Genomic DNA, 15,879 nt, shown 5'->3' with positions numbered 1-15,879 from the left:
AAAGGGTAAAATCAAAAATCAAAAGATGTAGATTTCACCCCCTGCGGGAAACCTAAGCACTCACCCGATGCGTGTCAAATGCGCTACTCTGCGATATAAACGTTCATGGTCTTCCGCAGAGATGATGTGGACACACTGGTTTGACAGACTTGCGTGCATTTACCGTCACGTGACCCCGGGCCGTTTTCAAAATAAGAGTCTCTGAGGCCCGAGACACGCTCACGATTTTTCGGCTGTCTCGGAAGAAAGACTGGCATCCTCAAACAATCGTGGCGAATCAGAAACCTCCACGATTGTTTCACGGTGCCAGTCTTTTGTCTGGGAAAAGACAGCTGAAAATCGCACTGTGTGCCTCGGGCTTAAATTGTTTACGATAAAGCTGAACAAATAATTTTGTATTGCTTCTATTAAAATGACCAAATGCATGGCACCTATAAAGCATGTAAATGTATGTATATAAAATTGAGTGAGGGAATGCACACACACACAGTGTATTTATATGCATATAAATGTGTATAATTATAACTAAATAATCAAATAAATATAAATACAATAAAACAGTAAAACAAATCTATACAATAATTATATACAATAACAATTAAGTTAAAATCAAACAGCGGAGAACATTTCCTAAAGAAAATCAGTGTTTATTTTCTAATTCACATTATATGAGCAAACAGAGGAACACAGAAGAAAAACAGAGATAAAAGGTAGATCATAAAAAACATGAGAGAGAGGGCTTTTGGGCCCAGCGAACACTAAAACAGCCTCGCTCGCCCCGTGATCCTGATTCAGCGGTGACTGAAGAAGCCCTGGGGATGATTGTACTTAAAGGGCTTCAGACGACTGGGACCCCTGAGAGAAAGACATGTTCATGAACACCACCAGAAAAACATGGAAATTATTCTAACGTTTTCATTTACAGTTAGTAATTTTTTTTTTTACCATTTTAACCCATGCAGCATATTTTTGGCTATCGCTACAAATATTCTCGCGCTACTGGTTGCGTGCATTTCGTTTTAAATTTGACGAATTATGCACGTTTCTCTCAAAAATACAGCTCCTGAGTGTATCTGCAGCAGGTCTAGCGTGTTACCTGGCGGTACGCAAGCACATCTTCTCCCTGGGAAACTCCTTTGGTCCCTCGGAGCCGTCACACACTTGGCTCTCCGTCTCCAGGTACACATCCAGACAGACGCACAAGCGCTGGATCTGATTGGTCAGGAGCTGGAGACCCGGGCGTGGCCCCTGCAGCTCGGTCCGGAACACGTTCACCTCGCTCTCCATCGCCTGGTCACACGACAAACCAAACCGCTCAGAAAACAAATCTCAGACCGAACACCTCAGCAGCTCTGCGCGCGCTCTTACCCGCAGGTTATCGTCGGCGCGTCCGCTGCGCTCTCCTTTCCAGTGCAGAGAGAGAGAGAAGAGCGGCATGACCTCGGGGTAACGCGGGTTCACCACCACAGCAGCCAGCAGACGAGCTGAGACACAAGCAGACATTTCCACGACTGTGCTTTTTATCATGTTCGTCTCATTAATTCTCTGAAATGCTTATGTTTATGCAATAGGCTAACTATTAATGGCATCTAAAATAAAAGTTTTAGCTCACATTACAGTAAAATGTGCGTGTAATGTGTATATTTATTATGTACATATAAACATAGGTCTTGAAGGGATTTACATGCGTGTCATTATATATAAATAAATATTAAACAAACAACACTTTTTTTCTGAAATATGCTTGCGTGTTTATTTATATATACACATAAATATAAACAGCATATCACCCATATGTTAAGTAAACAAACTTATTCTGGATGTGATCAATTTTATTTAATTAGTGCTGCCAAATTATTAATTTCATTTTAAAGTTTAATCATTTTATGCGCTTTTGTTATTTTTATTTATTTTATACAGTATGCATATACATGCATATACAACTTAAAATCAAAAATATAAATACAATAAAAACAGTAAAACAAATGATAATTATATACAATAATGAAATAATATGCAAGTAATCCCATAAATAACTTTATTTATTTTATATTTAGCTTTAATTTTTATATCAGCTGCAGCTTTAGTAATTTTAAAACAATTTTTTCATTTTAATTTATTAAAATGTATTGTACATTCATTTAGCTGACTTATTTTAATACAATTAATATACCACTATAGGTTTTTGGTATTTTTATATTTGCTGTTTTAATTTTAAATTTGAAAGTTTTTGTAATTTTGTTATGCGTTTGGTAAATTTACATTTAGTCTGCAATACAACAGTATTATTTTAGTATCACTGATATACTATCACTTTTAGATATAAACTATTATTTTTAATTTTTCTGTTAGTTAATTATTTTTTAAACAATTTTTTGTTAGTATTTTATATTTAAATTTTACTAGCTAAAATAATTCTATTAGTTTCCCATTTTTATAGTTTTGTTTTTATTAATTTTATTTATAACAATTATGGTCTTTATACATTTTTTTAGTTGTTTTATTTCAGTTAACAAGTTTGAATAATTTGAATGATTGTAGTTATAGTTTTAGTTTCGCACAAGTTTAACAATAAAAACACAGCTCTGAAATATGCTCAACACTTTGGGCTAAGTAGCAAGAAAATGAGATATTATGGATTCGGACCACTTTACATGTCAGCCAGACTCTTCCTAGTCCTTGATTTTAGGCCACAGTAAGCTAAAACTTCAAAACGAACATCGACGGTGAAGAGTCAGACACAATGATCCTACCTGTTCCTCTCTCCACGATCGCCATGAAGAACAGATCGGTCTCTCGCACCAGACCGGCCTTCAACACATGCTGCACGAAGCCCAGCTCCTGCCCAACAAGAAACCAACTCTGAGCCACCGATTTTCACTCAAGAAACCACACATGCTCTAGGCTTGACCGCGACGCCAGCGAGACAAATCTAAACCTCCAGACTGGACGAAACGTACAGTGAACTCCTGGTAGCTCATCATGGTCCAGCGCGTGAGACCGGAAACCACTTTAGCAGGAAACAGATGCTGGCACTCGCTGGAGACGGGGATGATGCTGTGCTCTGGAACAGAACAAACGTGCGGCGACATTCATCAGCGCAACGGTTCAAACGAACGCACATACCACAAGATAAACAGCCTGAGCATGGGACGGTGTCCTACCCAGCGAGCTGAACTGTTTGTGTAGGGCCAGACGGGCCTGAAGTCTTCCTCGCAGGAGCTTCATGGTCCTCTCCATGTGACTGGCGCTCAGAGCGCTGCCCGACAGCTCCGACTGAAACAAGCACACGGACGTCAGCAAGGTTTATTTTCATCAAGGTACATTCTAGATGACTCCTACATTTGAGCATCTAGGAATCTATACAATGAGGAACACCACCTTTCAACAGATCCTTAGCACTTTAATTTAGTTCCACTAAAAATAGGGAAGAAAAAAAACATCCTGATCACGCTGAAATAAAGTGAAACTCTTAAATCAAGATGTATTATGAAGCAAAATCTCATTTTAAGAACTTGATAAAAAAAAAGTGTTTATGATTCAAATAAGACCAGAATTTGCATCTTAAGTATAAGGATGCTGCAATATTTAAGCTAGAAACCAAAATTGAGCGGGATATATGATTTTTAGAGTGCATGCAATATTTAATGCCACGACTGTGTGAATTTAAGCTGTTTTTGTGATTTTTAAGCAAGACGTAAACTACAAAATCTCTGAAATGATACACACCTGAGCACTATCAGACGAGAACTGCAGGCCACCCAACTTCTGCACCCAAACAAACGGATGTCCCAGATCTGATACATAATCCTCAAACGTAGTGATTCTGCACAGAAATGTACAATTTATTTTATTTTTTATGCCATATCAAAAGCCATATACACACACACATACATACATTATATATACACACATTATATTATATACACACACACACACACACACACACTGTATATTAGTATTATTTTTTCAGTATTACTACTCAGTATAATATAAGAAATAACTAAATATAATTTAGACATGGATTTAGTGCTTGTATAATGTCACATTTTTTTAAATAGATTAGCATTATATAGCATGATACTATATTATTATTAGTGCTGTCCAACAATTAAGTGCAATTAATCACATCTAAAATAAAGGTTTTTGTGTACATAATGTGTGCCGTGTATGACTATATATACATAATTATGCAATTATGTGTAAACACACACGCATGTATATGTTAAAGAATTTTTTTATATATTAAATGTAATTTATATATTATATAAATTCTGTGAATATAAATACATTGTGTATATATATATATATATATATATATATATATATATATATATATATATATATATATATATATATATATATATATATATATATATATATATATATATATATACATACACACACACACACACACATATATATATAAATGTGTATGTATGTGTATACACACACACACACACATAGAATAGATGCAATTGATATTCATTTGGTAGTGCTAATATAAATCTAGCATATACATTTTACATAATGCTTACCAAGTAAAAAAAATTAAATAAATGATTTGAAAATATATATAAGCACCAAATCTGTCGCCTAATATCACTTAGTTAATTTCTTCTTCTTGTGTCAGTATTAATACTTAATCTCGATTGATATGAATGCTAATATTAACAGGAGAGGCTGGCCTTACCCGACTTTATCAAACTGGTAGCGGTTGGCAGGGTTGGGTGTCTCTTTGCCGTGATCAGACGCGTAAAGACAGTTCAGCAGACTTTCCGAGTTCAGCAGCTCTCTGTGACATGAGTTAATGGTGTTAGAAAACACACAACTATGCAGAGCGTGTAAGCTGAAGCAGGTTTGATCGGGGTGTTGCTTTACTCACCCGGCGCTGACGGCTCCTGACAGATCCGTAGTGGTGGAAACTTTAGTCTTCACAGTCAGAATGTTGAGATTCATGAGATAATAGAAGAACAAATGCAGGACGCTGCTGTCTGAAGAGATGATACCATTAGCACTGTTAAAAAGTTCTGTCGTTTTTTTGTTTTAGAAAAAAGTAGCTAATTACTGGAAAAATGATGCAAAAAAAATTATGCTTTACATTACAGGAATAAATTATATTTTATTATTATTACTATTATTTTATTATTATTTAACAGTAATATATATATATAAATATAATTTATATTAATATTATAAATTATAATTAGAGCAGTCAAAGATAAAAGTTTTGTTTACATAATATATGCGTGTGTAATTGTTATGCATCTATATACACAAATTAATATTTTTAAAACATACTGTGTGTGTATTTATATATACAAATATACTAATATAATATGTATACTATGTAAACAAAACTTATTTTGCATGCAAATAATCATGATTAATCATTTGGCAGCACTAGACATTAAACACATCTATATAAAATAAAAATATGAATATAAAATGTATAAATATTCATGCAAATATTTTGAAAATACATACTGTGTACTCTAATACTATAATTAATATATAGATATATATTATATACATATATATATATATATATATATATATATATATATATATATATATATAATATAAATATAAATAGAGTACACACAGTATGTATAAATATACAAATATTTATATTTATTTAAAATAAATATATAAATATAAATATTGGCCCAGTGGGCCGCAACGGTATTGCAGGGGGCCGCCAGTTATTATCAATAGAAATAATAATATTGCTAATGTACGTAAAAATGTGTAGTAATAATTAAATATCATAATTAAATAACAAAAAATAATAATAAACTGTTACTATGCGTTTACCCATTTATTCAATAAAGACAGTTAAAAGTCATGCTTCTGAGTACTCAGTTACTAACCCGACACAAATAACAGGTTCAATTAAATTTTTTTGCAGTGGGCCTCGGAAACATATGTGTTTGGTTGTGTGGGCTGTGAGTTAAAAAAGGTGGGGAACCACTGATATATACACACACACACACACAAACACAAACACACAAACACACACACAGAGTGCACCTACAAATATTATGGGAAAAAGTACTTATTTTGGATGCAATTAATCGTTTGACAGCACTAATTCAAATTTCAAATCATTACTTTTTTTTTTTACACACCTTTACACTTTAGGTCCACGCAGAGCGAGAGAGGGTGGCGTCTCAGCATCTCTTTCCGTTTGTCATCCAGCTGAACGCCTACAGTCGCCCGCCGGCGTTTCTGAACAGAGAGCAATCAGAAAATTAGCACATTAGCCCAGAAACTACAAGACAAATGAACTGGAGAAGGAGATGAAACTCGAGTCTGACCGTGTTCTGTTGCTCTTCTTCAGCGTCTGAATCGCTTTCATCATCTGAGACGTAAACATGAAACGTAAGAGACCACACCGATCACACACACACACCTCCGACTCATAAAGCGGACACTCAGAGGTACCTTGGGAGTCCTCCGGCGGTCTGGAGAGAGCTTTGGCCTCGTCCACGTCTCCGCTGATGCTCACAGTCAGGGTTTTGTCTGAAACGCATTATAGCATGATCTCATAAAGCAGGATTCATCAGAAGAGCCGCTGTGAGCGAAGACGGGGGTCTTACCGCAAGCCTGTCCGTACGCAGCCACCTGGACCAACAGCACATACAGAGGAGGAGGCAGGTGATGGGCGACCTCTGCCTGCTTCTGCATCTGCTCGAACGGCATCGACAGATACTCCTGCACTGGAAGAGACGCCTGTGAAAAAGACAGAGACAAAAAAGATCCTTCAAATCATTAGGATATGCTGATTTGGTGCTCAAGACGCCTTACTGCTTATAAACGATGTTGAAACATTTGTTTTAGGATTTATCAATAAATAGAAAGTTCAAAAGAACAGTATTTATTTAAAAAAAAAAATTTATAAAAAAATATTTTAATTATTATTATTTACATACTTAAAGTAACAATAAAGCCTAGTCCTAGACTAAAATCTAAATCTGAGCCGTTATAATTAAAGTATAATAATTATAATAATAATTAAAAAATAAATAAATAAATAAATAAATAAATATATATATATATATATATATATATATATATATATTTTTTTTTTTTAATTTAATTATCAGATTTAGAATTATATAAATTGTAAATACTCTTTTTAGTGGTATATTGTATATTTCACCTGCATGATGTTTTGTAGTCCAGGTTGAAGGCTGCTGAGATATTCTCTCTTCTGCTCGATGGCTTTCTGGATCTTCTCCTTCCTAGCCAGAGACATCTTATACTGCTCCGCCAACCTGCATCAAGGGAGAGTTGCATCTTATCAGCTGTTCAGGATTTAGAGGTGTTAGGTTTACGGAGGGTCGCGTGTTACCTCTTTCTCTGCTCCAGTTCCCAGTCCAGGCGGGCGAGCGTGAGCTGGTGGTGGTCATCACGAGTGACGTTAGGGCGGGAAATCTCGGCCGGAGCCTCCTGGAAAAACTCCTTTTCACTGACCAACTCGATCTCCTCATGCTGAGACCTGAAACAAAGAACAAAAATAATGCAATGGTATTCTAGAAGATTAAACATCTCAAAGCTGCTGTTGTTTTTCTTTGTTTTTTAAAATAAACTAATCAATTAACAAAATGGATAGATAAATTCATAATTTATCTTATTTTTATATCGTATTTTATATATTATTTTTTAATTGTAATAAATGATATAATGCATTAATAAAAAAATAATTGCATACAAAAAATTATATTAAATAGTTTTAAAAAAAATTTAAAGTGGAGCTTCATTATAAAAATATTCACTCTAGAACTGTCCATTTCTATAATATTTCAAGGCTTAGAAATGCACTGTAAAACTCACTTGAACTCAAGACACTTGCTGATCTCTTTCTGCAGGTGCATGACCTCATACAACAGATTCTGCAGCTGCAAGTGAAGAACATCCACTCGCTGCTTCGCCTGCAGACACAGGATCATTGTTTGTTAAAACAGTAATTTATCAAGCATGTAAAAATTTTTTACAAAGCACTAGGCATTGCATGTACATAAGGCAAGGAACACAAATCTGCAAGTGTTTTAAAACCGTTTTAATTGTTTCCTGAAATAAAGCCAATATAAAAATCTAAGTATAATCAGAAAAGTAAACATTCAAAAATCATTTAAATAAAGCATTTGTAAAAGTTTCTAGCAGTAATTTGCACATGCAGTCTAATATGGGTTTTCTACTAAACTAAAATTAAATGTAGATTTTCTAGAAAAAAAAGCCAAGCATAATAATAAAAATGGGAGAACGATGAAGCGTACGGAGTTAAATGTTCATTATTGCATATTGCTTTCTGTAGTACGTTATAAAGCGTGCACACTAGAATATGAACAATATTAGTGTGCGTTTACCTCATGTGTCTGATCTCTGCCTTTCTTCAGTCTCATGTGCGCCAGGCGGTTGAGTTTCTTCAGGGTGATGAAATGAGCACTGCACTGTCTGCGTCTCTCCTCGATCTCTACGCTCTAGGACGCATAAAGCAAATTTCAGCTTCATTCATTCACATCCATTTTTAGACACGTGGCAATGTGAAACTCACTCCGACTTTGGCGCCACCGGATTTCAGCTCCTGTATTTCTGCCATCAGTTTGGCCAGAGCAGCACACGTGTCCTTATACAGCATGTAGTCCTGCTGTGGGTCCCTGCCCTCCAACTCCATCTCTTCATTATACACACGGACATCCTGAGGAACACACACACTGAGTGACCGAACAACACACATACACACCCCCCTGACTAACAGCTGTGAGCTAACAACCCAATACCAATACTTTCTTATGGTATGAGACTACAAAACGGTGAGATGTGCCCCTCCTCGCCCAAAAGTGCAACAGAAAAAGGTGTTAACAGCTGAGCAGAAAATCAAAAATTGTATTTATGATTTAATTTCATCCTAAATTGAATCGACCCTAAAGTACTAATCTCTCAGGAGTATTAGATTGCGATTTGGCAAGTATATTTGTATAATATTTTTTTAGTTATATATATATATATATATATATATATATATATATATATATATTATATATATATATATATATATGAATTATACAATAATAAAACTATTATAATATAATAAAAGTATTATAATAATAATAATATATATATATAATAAATATATATATATATATATATATATATATATATATAAAATAATAAAATATTTATATAAATTAAAAATAATTTATATATATACACACACACACATATATATATATATATATATATATATATATATATATATATATATATATATATATATATATATATATATATAAAAAAAATAAAACATCAATTATGATATAATTCAATTTTATAACAATTAACATTTTTATATGGTGGCTGAATACCTAAAATTACTTTTATGAATATTATTCTTTTTAACTTTCAAGCAGAATATAATTTTTCCATTCTACGTGCTTGTGCGATAAGTGTTCATTTTGGACCTCTCGGCTGTCAGAGAGAGAAAGAAAGAGAGAGAGGGAAAGAAAGAGCGAGAGAGAGAGCGAGAGAGAGAGAGAGAGAGAGAGATCTCACGGGAACCTGATTTTTTGCTGTAATCAGCTTCCTCTGTCCGATAAGATGAGGTCCGGCTGGATACGTGACCTACATACACATGCCACATGAGTCTCATATCCACATATCTGCTCACTGAAGCTCATCTGAACACAGCTCATGAAAGAAAGACATCTGAAGCCTGAATGAGTGGAACATGCTGGATGGTACCTGCACCTGCCTCAACCTGACCTTCCTGAACTTGACATGTGAACTGACTGCGCTCAGCTGCACGCAGACATCAGAGTTATTAGAAAAGAAGAATGATTGGGGGTTAATGGACTGCTCTGCTTCAATCACATGGCAAATAGCACTATAACAAGCGCTTTTAGCTTCCCGATGCGTTTCAGGTCGGAGCCGCTCACCTGATCGCCTTCTCCTCGGCCTCGCTTGGTCTCTGGGGTTCCTGCTTCATTTCGGATGACCTTCGGCTTTCTCTTCTTCACAGCGTCGGAAGACATCACTGAAATGCGAAATCACACGCCCTGAATTTAAATTATATTGTGACAGAACAGTTTTGTAAGTTGTCTTCATGATTTTTTTTTTTCATTGTAACAGTCTCCAGTCTCCTGGGGAAAAACAAACTGCTATATATTACTGCCATAATGATTTGACTTCTCCTTCTTTGTATGTTTTATCTTTTTCCTTTGCACATTATGTTATTTGTAATTTGTTTTTTCGGGTATGTTTTTGTTAAATGCTGTTGTTATAAAAACAATATTGAAAAAAGATTTATATCATAATATTTTATACACAAGTTACTAATTTAACACAGAATATTTATATGTTAGATTTGTATTATTTAATATAATTTAAACCTTAATAGAAAAACTAAACTAAAACGTCTTAATACGAAAATACAGAAAATGAAAGGCAATCCAGATTATATTAATAACTAATTTGCAAGCGTATAAACAATACTATAAATAACACATATATGCCTTGAGTAAGAATTCAAATGCGTTTTAAATATAAAATACAGACTATACGTTTCTTATTTAAATATTAGTTCAGTAAATTATATATTTACAGTTCAGTAAACTCTGCTATCAGGTTAGCTTCTCGGTGAAGTAAAGCTAGATGAATTTAAACGCGAGATACTCATCATGTTAAGCGTAAACAAGTCGCAACGATAAACATAAAAGCATAAAATATCACCTTTCAACAGCTTTTATCCAATTTATGTATCTGAATGTGAATTTAATCATTAGAAGGTCTCATTCAAACAGCAGGAGTGAGCACGGCAGACTGCAGCAGGAAACAAAAGACAGCACTTCCGCTTTTTGTTTTACACAATAAAAGATCTCTCGTAACGACATGAATGTTCGCCTGAAACCATATTTAAAAAAATAAATAAAATCTGTAGCAGAAACCAGATTTAATATTTAATTTAAACAGCCAATTTGCAGTTCATTCAGTTTGATTTGATTAATACTTGACTATTTTTATCCTGTATAACAATGCTGCACAAATGTAACAGGTATGACAAAAGTATAGAGCGACAATGCGGTTTTGTTTTAAATTGCATTGTAAATATATATTTCATCGATCACAGCGTTTATCTTGATTTAACTAAAACAGAACATCTTAACGTGTGCGTCTTCGCCGACGGACTTTTATTTTGAAACTAACACTGTCTTGAAGGAAACCCACCTGCGAGGAAGTGGCTTGCGTTGCATTCTGTCAATGTTTACATAACAAACTACATTTCAGCCTGGTGCCTGAAACGTCTTTAAGTGCTAATTAAATGAACGTGATTAAAGGTAAGTAACGTTAAAGGGTTCAACTTTATAATACGATCAAATCATGATTGTACAATCTATGTCAAGGCATGAATTAAACCGAACTTCATACTCTATGGGTTTAGAAAGGGTCTCGATAACATGCTATTTTTATTACTGTATGCGGTATGCACAAATTTGAACGTGCATGAAGAACCTAGATAGAACTAGATGCACACTGCGCATGCTAAAATGTATACAGTACACACTGTATATGGGACTCTATCCCATAATATCCTTATCCTACTTTTTTTTTGTTGCCTAACTTTTTTATATAAAATTGAACAATCTTCACAGGTGGTGTCTTTACTCCTGGTGCATTATGGGTCAGTGGAGGCCTGTGTCGAACCTGAGAGATCAGGTATCTCGACACCCTCCCGTGGTTGTGTTCTTCCTCAGTCTGCTAATCCTCTCCATAACTTTCCTCTGCATTGGACTTTACTCTCAGAATCACAACATCAAGAACCCTGACGTAAGCGTGGTGAGTATGACGAGCACCGCTAGGATTCTTGCGGTTATGTATTCGACTGACACACATGCCTGTTTGCTAGGACTGGAACCGGGTTCTGGGTTCTATCGCTGGTTTTAAGTTCTGCACACATCTCAATGACACAAATGCCCCAAAGGAGGAAGACTCTCCCCGAATGGTGGAGCATTCAGATAAGACGAATATTTCCACGAGCAGTGCCCATGTGTCCTTACTGGTGCCTCTGGCGTTTATAGGGGACGTCCCAGACAATACGGCCATTAGTGCCACTATGTTGGGCAGCCAGATGGGCATGAAAGGTTTGTGCGTGTTATTTTAGCATTATGTATTATTAGTTTTTAGTCATATTTCATATCTTATTTTACACATACACATACAAATGAGGACAATGGAAGCAATCAAAGTCAATACGCAACGATACGCAAGCGCTATGACAAGTCTCAGTTAGCTTGATTTTATAAAACAGAATGGAAAAAGAATAGCGCTAACTAGTGTTTTTATATTTGTTTTGCTTTTATTAATGGTATTATAAATAAAAAGAAAAACAAATCGATAAAATACAAAAATATTGGGCAAACTAGTGTTGTTGTTATTTATATATATGAATTAAACATAAATATTAATTAATTAAAATATTAATTTATATATATATATATATATATATATATATATATATATATATATATATATATATATATATATATATATATATATATATAAAAATAACTATATAAATTAATATTTATGTTTAATTCATTTCACTTGTAGGTTTAGGTTCTATTTATTTCCAGTTAGTAATTTTAGCGTTTCTACTTATTTTAGTTAAAAGACAACATTTCTAAGTTTCATTTCGTTTACATTTTTCATATATTTCCATTTTGTCCTATTTTAAAGTACTAAGTGAATTTCTTTAAATGAAAACTTGTTTCAGTTAGTTACTAAAACAAGATTTTTACTTATTTCCAATGTGTTTCAGTAAAAAGTTTATGCATGTGTAAAGTAGTCAACATTTGTAGTGGATCAGGAAAGTTCAAAGTCTTCCTAAAACAAGAACACATTTAGATTTTTATACTTATATACTACTTTTTATTTATATTATATATATATATATATATATATATATATATATATATGCATGCTTGTTTTGTAATTTAATGAAAGGATCTAACTTTTCGGAAATAAATAACATTTATTATTATTTTATATATCTATATGTAATATATTATATGTGATGGAGAGGAGGAATGAAATTTTATTAAGCAACATGAATTAAGTACTTTTGGCTGGTGTCCTGAAGTAGCTTTCTACAATGTAATGTCAATGTAATAATCTTTCACAGGGGCTGCAGCGAAAGCATCGGTCAATATATCTCTGCTCCTGCACACGGATATAACCGACAATCAAACACCCGCTGGGACGCAGCGCAGTCGACCCCTGACCTGTCTTCACTTCACTGCCCTGACCCACGTTTTCCCTCAAACGCCGTGAGAACCTTATACACACACACACAAGCCGTTTCCGAGAGAAATAAACATCCTGCAAGCTAATGGTCTGATATTTCAGGTCGCCTCCAGAATGCCCAGTCTCAGAGAGCAAGGAGAAGAGCGCTCCTCCTGTCAGGGCCGCCGCTGTAGAGGAACACAAGCACAACTCTCCGCACTGCTTCAGTCTGAACTTCACACCAGATCCTCGCCTGACAGTCCTGCTCACTAAGGTAGAAGCGCACCATAAAGATGTGTAATACCATAAAAGATGGGCATTCGAATTCTACACGTCTCATAGACGTCTCATAGAAAGCTGTTTTGTTGGAAATGTTCCACGAGGAGCCCTTCACAAAAATGGGAGATTTCAAACGAGGGTTTTCACAGCAATGCCAAAGAATATTCGTTTTGGAAACTTTCAGCGAACAGTTTTGAAAAGGGGTGTTTTTGTTTTTCAAAGTATGAATATTTCAAACCCATGGGTGTTAAAGGTTGCCAGTAAAGTAGTTTAAAACCTTTTCGCTGCTCAGAAGGGTTTTTCGAACCAAATGTTTTTCACGCTAAGAAAAAACAGGTTCTTTGAAGAACCTTTCACTGAACCGTACACTTTGCCGTACCCCTTAGGAACCTCAATTAAAGATCGACATTAATAAACGGGGAAAAATACAGCGTTAATGTTGTAAGATTCATTCAACTATGCAACCAATTAAAGCAGCTCTAAAGTAGATGGCAGTATCGCAATTTAGCTCAGCAACAGCCCATCATCGTTTGAGTGACATCTAGCTAACCTCTCCACTTCTGTGTCGCTTGACTAGGATGAAAAGGCCTTGTGCATGCATCACCTGATGCTGGCTAGTGCCGCGCTTCTGGTTATCTGCGTCCTCGTGACTCTCTGTGGGACTTTTCCTTCACGTTCACCACGTTCTTTCCAAGGCCTTGACCTTCAGAAGGTAGTACTATGAAAGCTTACCAATGTACTTGGTATATAACACCGTCACGTTTGCATTTCTTGAGAATGCGTGCGTTTGCGTGAATTGGTGCGTTTCGACTTTTATTACACAGTGTTTTAAAATGTTTTATAGGAATCGCTCCTGAGCCAATGAGAAGCATCTGCAGGACATCCACGTTTTTTGAGCGTGAACTGACATCAGAACGGAGGAAGACCACTGAAAGAAATGAGCATTTGGGCTATTTCCATGCGCAGCTCAGAAATTGCAACCAGGAATCCAAGCTGCATGCAGTTCATTCGGAATAGATCGGAATAGAAAGTGAATGTATTTCATTGCAGCACTGTGCTGCGATATGCAAGTGTTAACAATCACAATATAACCCGAGACTGGCGGTTATAACGCAACTATACTCCAAGAGTAAGTTAGATGATTGAAAGCTTCGTCTTGATGCGACTCGGATATCTTGAATATTACAACATGTTATTTTTTCTAAAAGCGAAATGTAATAAAATAATCCGTTGTGCCATTTTGGCATTGAGCGAAGTAAAAGGTGTCTGGACGTTATTCGGTGGCGGTGTGTTCAGTTTTCTGGTACAACTCAAACACAAAACACACTTACCTTTTGACAACAATTCACAAAAAACACTTTTAATCACAACGGTCAATCATCGGGCCAGGAATTGGTAGATAGATCTTGAGGTTAACAAGGCTAATTTGAAGAAAGGCAACAATCTTGAATCATTTTAACGCTAACGAATTACCCAAATATGAAATGTATTACATTAAATAAAAAGTCATTTTTGATTAGGCCTAGTAAATATTTACAATTACACCTTAAAATGTTATGATTACCAATTTTATTCTACAAAACATAATTGTAATACACGTATATTGATATTAATGAATAAATCCAACCCCTATTCCATCGATGACACGTTCTTTAAACCCCGCCCCGAGAGAAACATCAGCCAATCCGAGCGTTTTAAAAGCAGCCCGTGTTTTCTTATTGGCTAAAAAGTGCGGGCCGCTGCCTAAACACGTTTTTTCTTCGCGCTTTCAGCGCTTAGTCACACAAACAGGCCTGATTTCTCCCCGGTTTCAGTAGTAGTATAAAAACCGTCACAACGCTTCGAAATCAGTGAATGGCATTTGTTTAAAGAGACCCAACAGCGTTTATGTTCAGAAGAGACGGCAGACATTTTGTCCCATTCGTCCATTACATACAGCTTTCATCGTCAGCATGCTTTTTTTACATCAGAAGTAACACGCTTACAAACTACAGTTTAAACCACAAAACTATATGTATTAGTAAATCGACTTTTCTGACTCATCCCGACCTCGTGGTTTTATATTGCATAAGTGTTGTCGTATCATTATTACCTTTTACGTGATTTTAAAAACCAGTTGCGGCAGGTCAGCTTATCGATTAGTCGTGTTGTGCTTTTAACACGATTTTGCCTCCCCGCGTTTTCCACGCAACATTCCTCCGCGAACCAACAAACTTACTTCCTGCTTTACGTTAAGCGACGGCGGTTTCGACCAATCGGAGGCCGGTGATGACGCAGCGAGCAACGCGATTGGCCGAGCGCGGCGAGGAGGGCGGG

The 15,879-nt window shown here is 35.4% G+C and overlaps 3 protein-coding genes across 9 annotated transcripts in view; 1 reads left to right on the top strand and 2 right to left on the bottom strand.

Moving 5' to 3' along the window:
• chid1 (chitinase domain containing 1) overlaps window positions 1-217 on the bottom strand; it is a 5,148-nt gene extending 4,931 nt beyond the window's left edge. The window contains exon 1 of one of the 2 annotated variants that reach the window (XM_043227888.1): window positions 65-217. In XM_043227888.1, the coding sequence (XP_043083823.1) occupies window positions 65-159 (95 nt within the window). In that variant the 5' untranslated portion in view covers window positions 160-217. The remainder of the gene's footprint in view (window positions 1-64) is intronic. The other variant, XM_043227889.1, reaches the window with a different exon arrangement.
• A 414-nt stretch (window positions 218-631) lies between these two features.
• Window positions 632-15,738, bottom strand: thoc5 (THO complex 5). 6 transcript variants are annotated; one of them, XM_043227820.1, is made up of 21 exons: window positions 15,656-15,738; window positions 9,942-10,039; window positions 9,565-9,627; window positions 8,561-8,704; window positions 8,373-8,486; window positions 7,840-7,937; window positions 7,358-7,504; window positions 7,166-7,280; window positions 6,603-6,735; window positions 6,448-6,525; window positions 6,321-6,364; window positions 6,132-6,231; window positions 4,886-4,994; window positions 4,694-4,795; window positions 3,730-3,826; window positions 3,165-3,276; window positions 2,961-3,064; window positions 2,754-2,841; window positions 1,369-1,484; window positions 1,097-1,290; window positions 632-855 (listed from the first exon to the last, which is right to left on the bottom strand). In XM_043227820.1, the coding sequence occupies exons 2-21, from the start codon at window positions 10,035-10,037 to the stop codon at window positions 792-794; spliced, it is 2,118 nt and encodes a 705-aa protein (XP_043083755.1). In that variant the 5' UTR covers window positions 10,038-10,039; window positions 15,656-15,738; the 3' UTR covers window positions 632-791. The 6 variants fall into 6 exon arrangements, with proteins under 6 accessions (XP_043083755.1, XP_043083753.1, XP_043083754.1 ...); XM_043227818.1 differs by lacking the exon at window positions 15,656-15,738 and adding an exon at window positions 10,735-10,872; XM_043227819.1 differs by lacking the exon at window positions 15,656-15,738 and adding an exon at window positions 10,735-10,853 and having other exon boundaries at window positions 9,942-10,061.
• Window positions 11,204-14,813, top strand: zgc:158398 (uncharacterized protein LOC568894 homolog). The gene is made up of 7 exons (XM_043227919.1): window positions 11,204-11,339; window positions 11,655-11,838; window positions 11,909-12,143; window positions 13,184-13,328; window positions 13,408-13,558; window positions 14,141-14,275; window positions 14,408-14,813. Exons 2-7 carry the CDS (start codon window positions 11,680-11,682, stop codon window positions 14,426-14,428), a joined length of 846 nt encoding a protein of 281 aa, XP_043083854.1. The 5' UTR covers window positions 11,204-11,339; window positions 11,655-11,679; the 3' UTR covers window positions 14,429-14,813.
• Window positions 15,739-15,879: the final 141 nt, after the last annotated feature.

This window comes from Puntigrus tetrazona, chromosome 25 (assembly GCF_018831695.1).
Source record: "Puntigrus tetrazona isolate hp1 chromosome 25, ASM1883169v1, whole genome shotgun sequence".
Lineage (NCBI taxonomy): Eukaryota > Metazoa > Chordata > Actinopteri > Cypriniformes > Cyprinidae > Puntigrus > Puntigrus tetrazona.
Note: the sequence above shows the minus strand (reverse complement) of the source record. Positions and strands in the feature narration are given on the sequence as shown.

Excerpts from the sequence above, each read along its gene's own strand:
- thoc5 (XM_043227820.1), bottom strand. The coding sequence starts at position 10,037 with ATGTCTTCCGACGCTGTGAAGAAGAGAAAGCCGAAGGTCATCCGAAAT. Across the intron at positions 6,526-6,602 it reads TGCGTACGGACAGGCTTGCG|ACAAAACCCTGACTGTGAGC; the intron begins GTAAGACCCCCG and ends AATGCGTTTCAG. Across the intron at positions 2,842-2,960 it reads TGAGCTACCAGGAGTTCACT|GAGCTGGGCTTCGTGCAGCA; the intron begins GTACGTTTCGTC and ends CTTGTTGGGCAG.
- zgc:158398 (XM_043227919.1), top strand. The coding sequence starts at position 11,680 with ATGGGTCAGTGGAGGCCTGTGTCGAACCTGAGAGATCAGGTATCTCGA. Across the intron at positions 11,839-11,908 it reads AGAACCCTGACGTAAGCGTG|GACTGGAACCGGGTTCTGGG; the intron begins GTGAGTATGACG and ends CCTGTTTGCTAG. Across the intron at positions 13,559-14,140 it reads TGACAGTCCTGCTCACTAAG|GATGAAAAGGCCTTGTGCAT; the intron begins GTAGAAGCGCAC and ends TCGCTTGACTAG.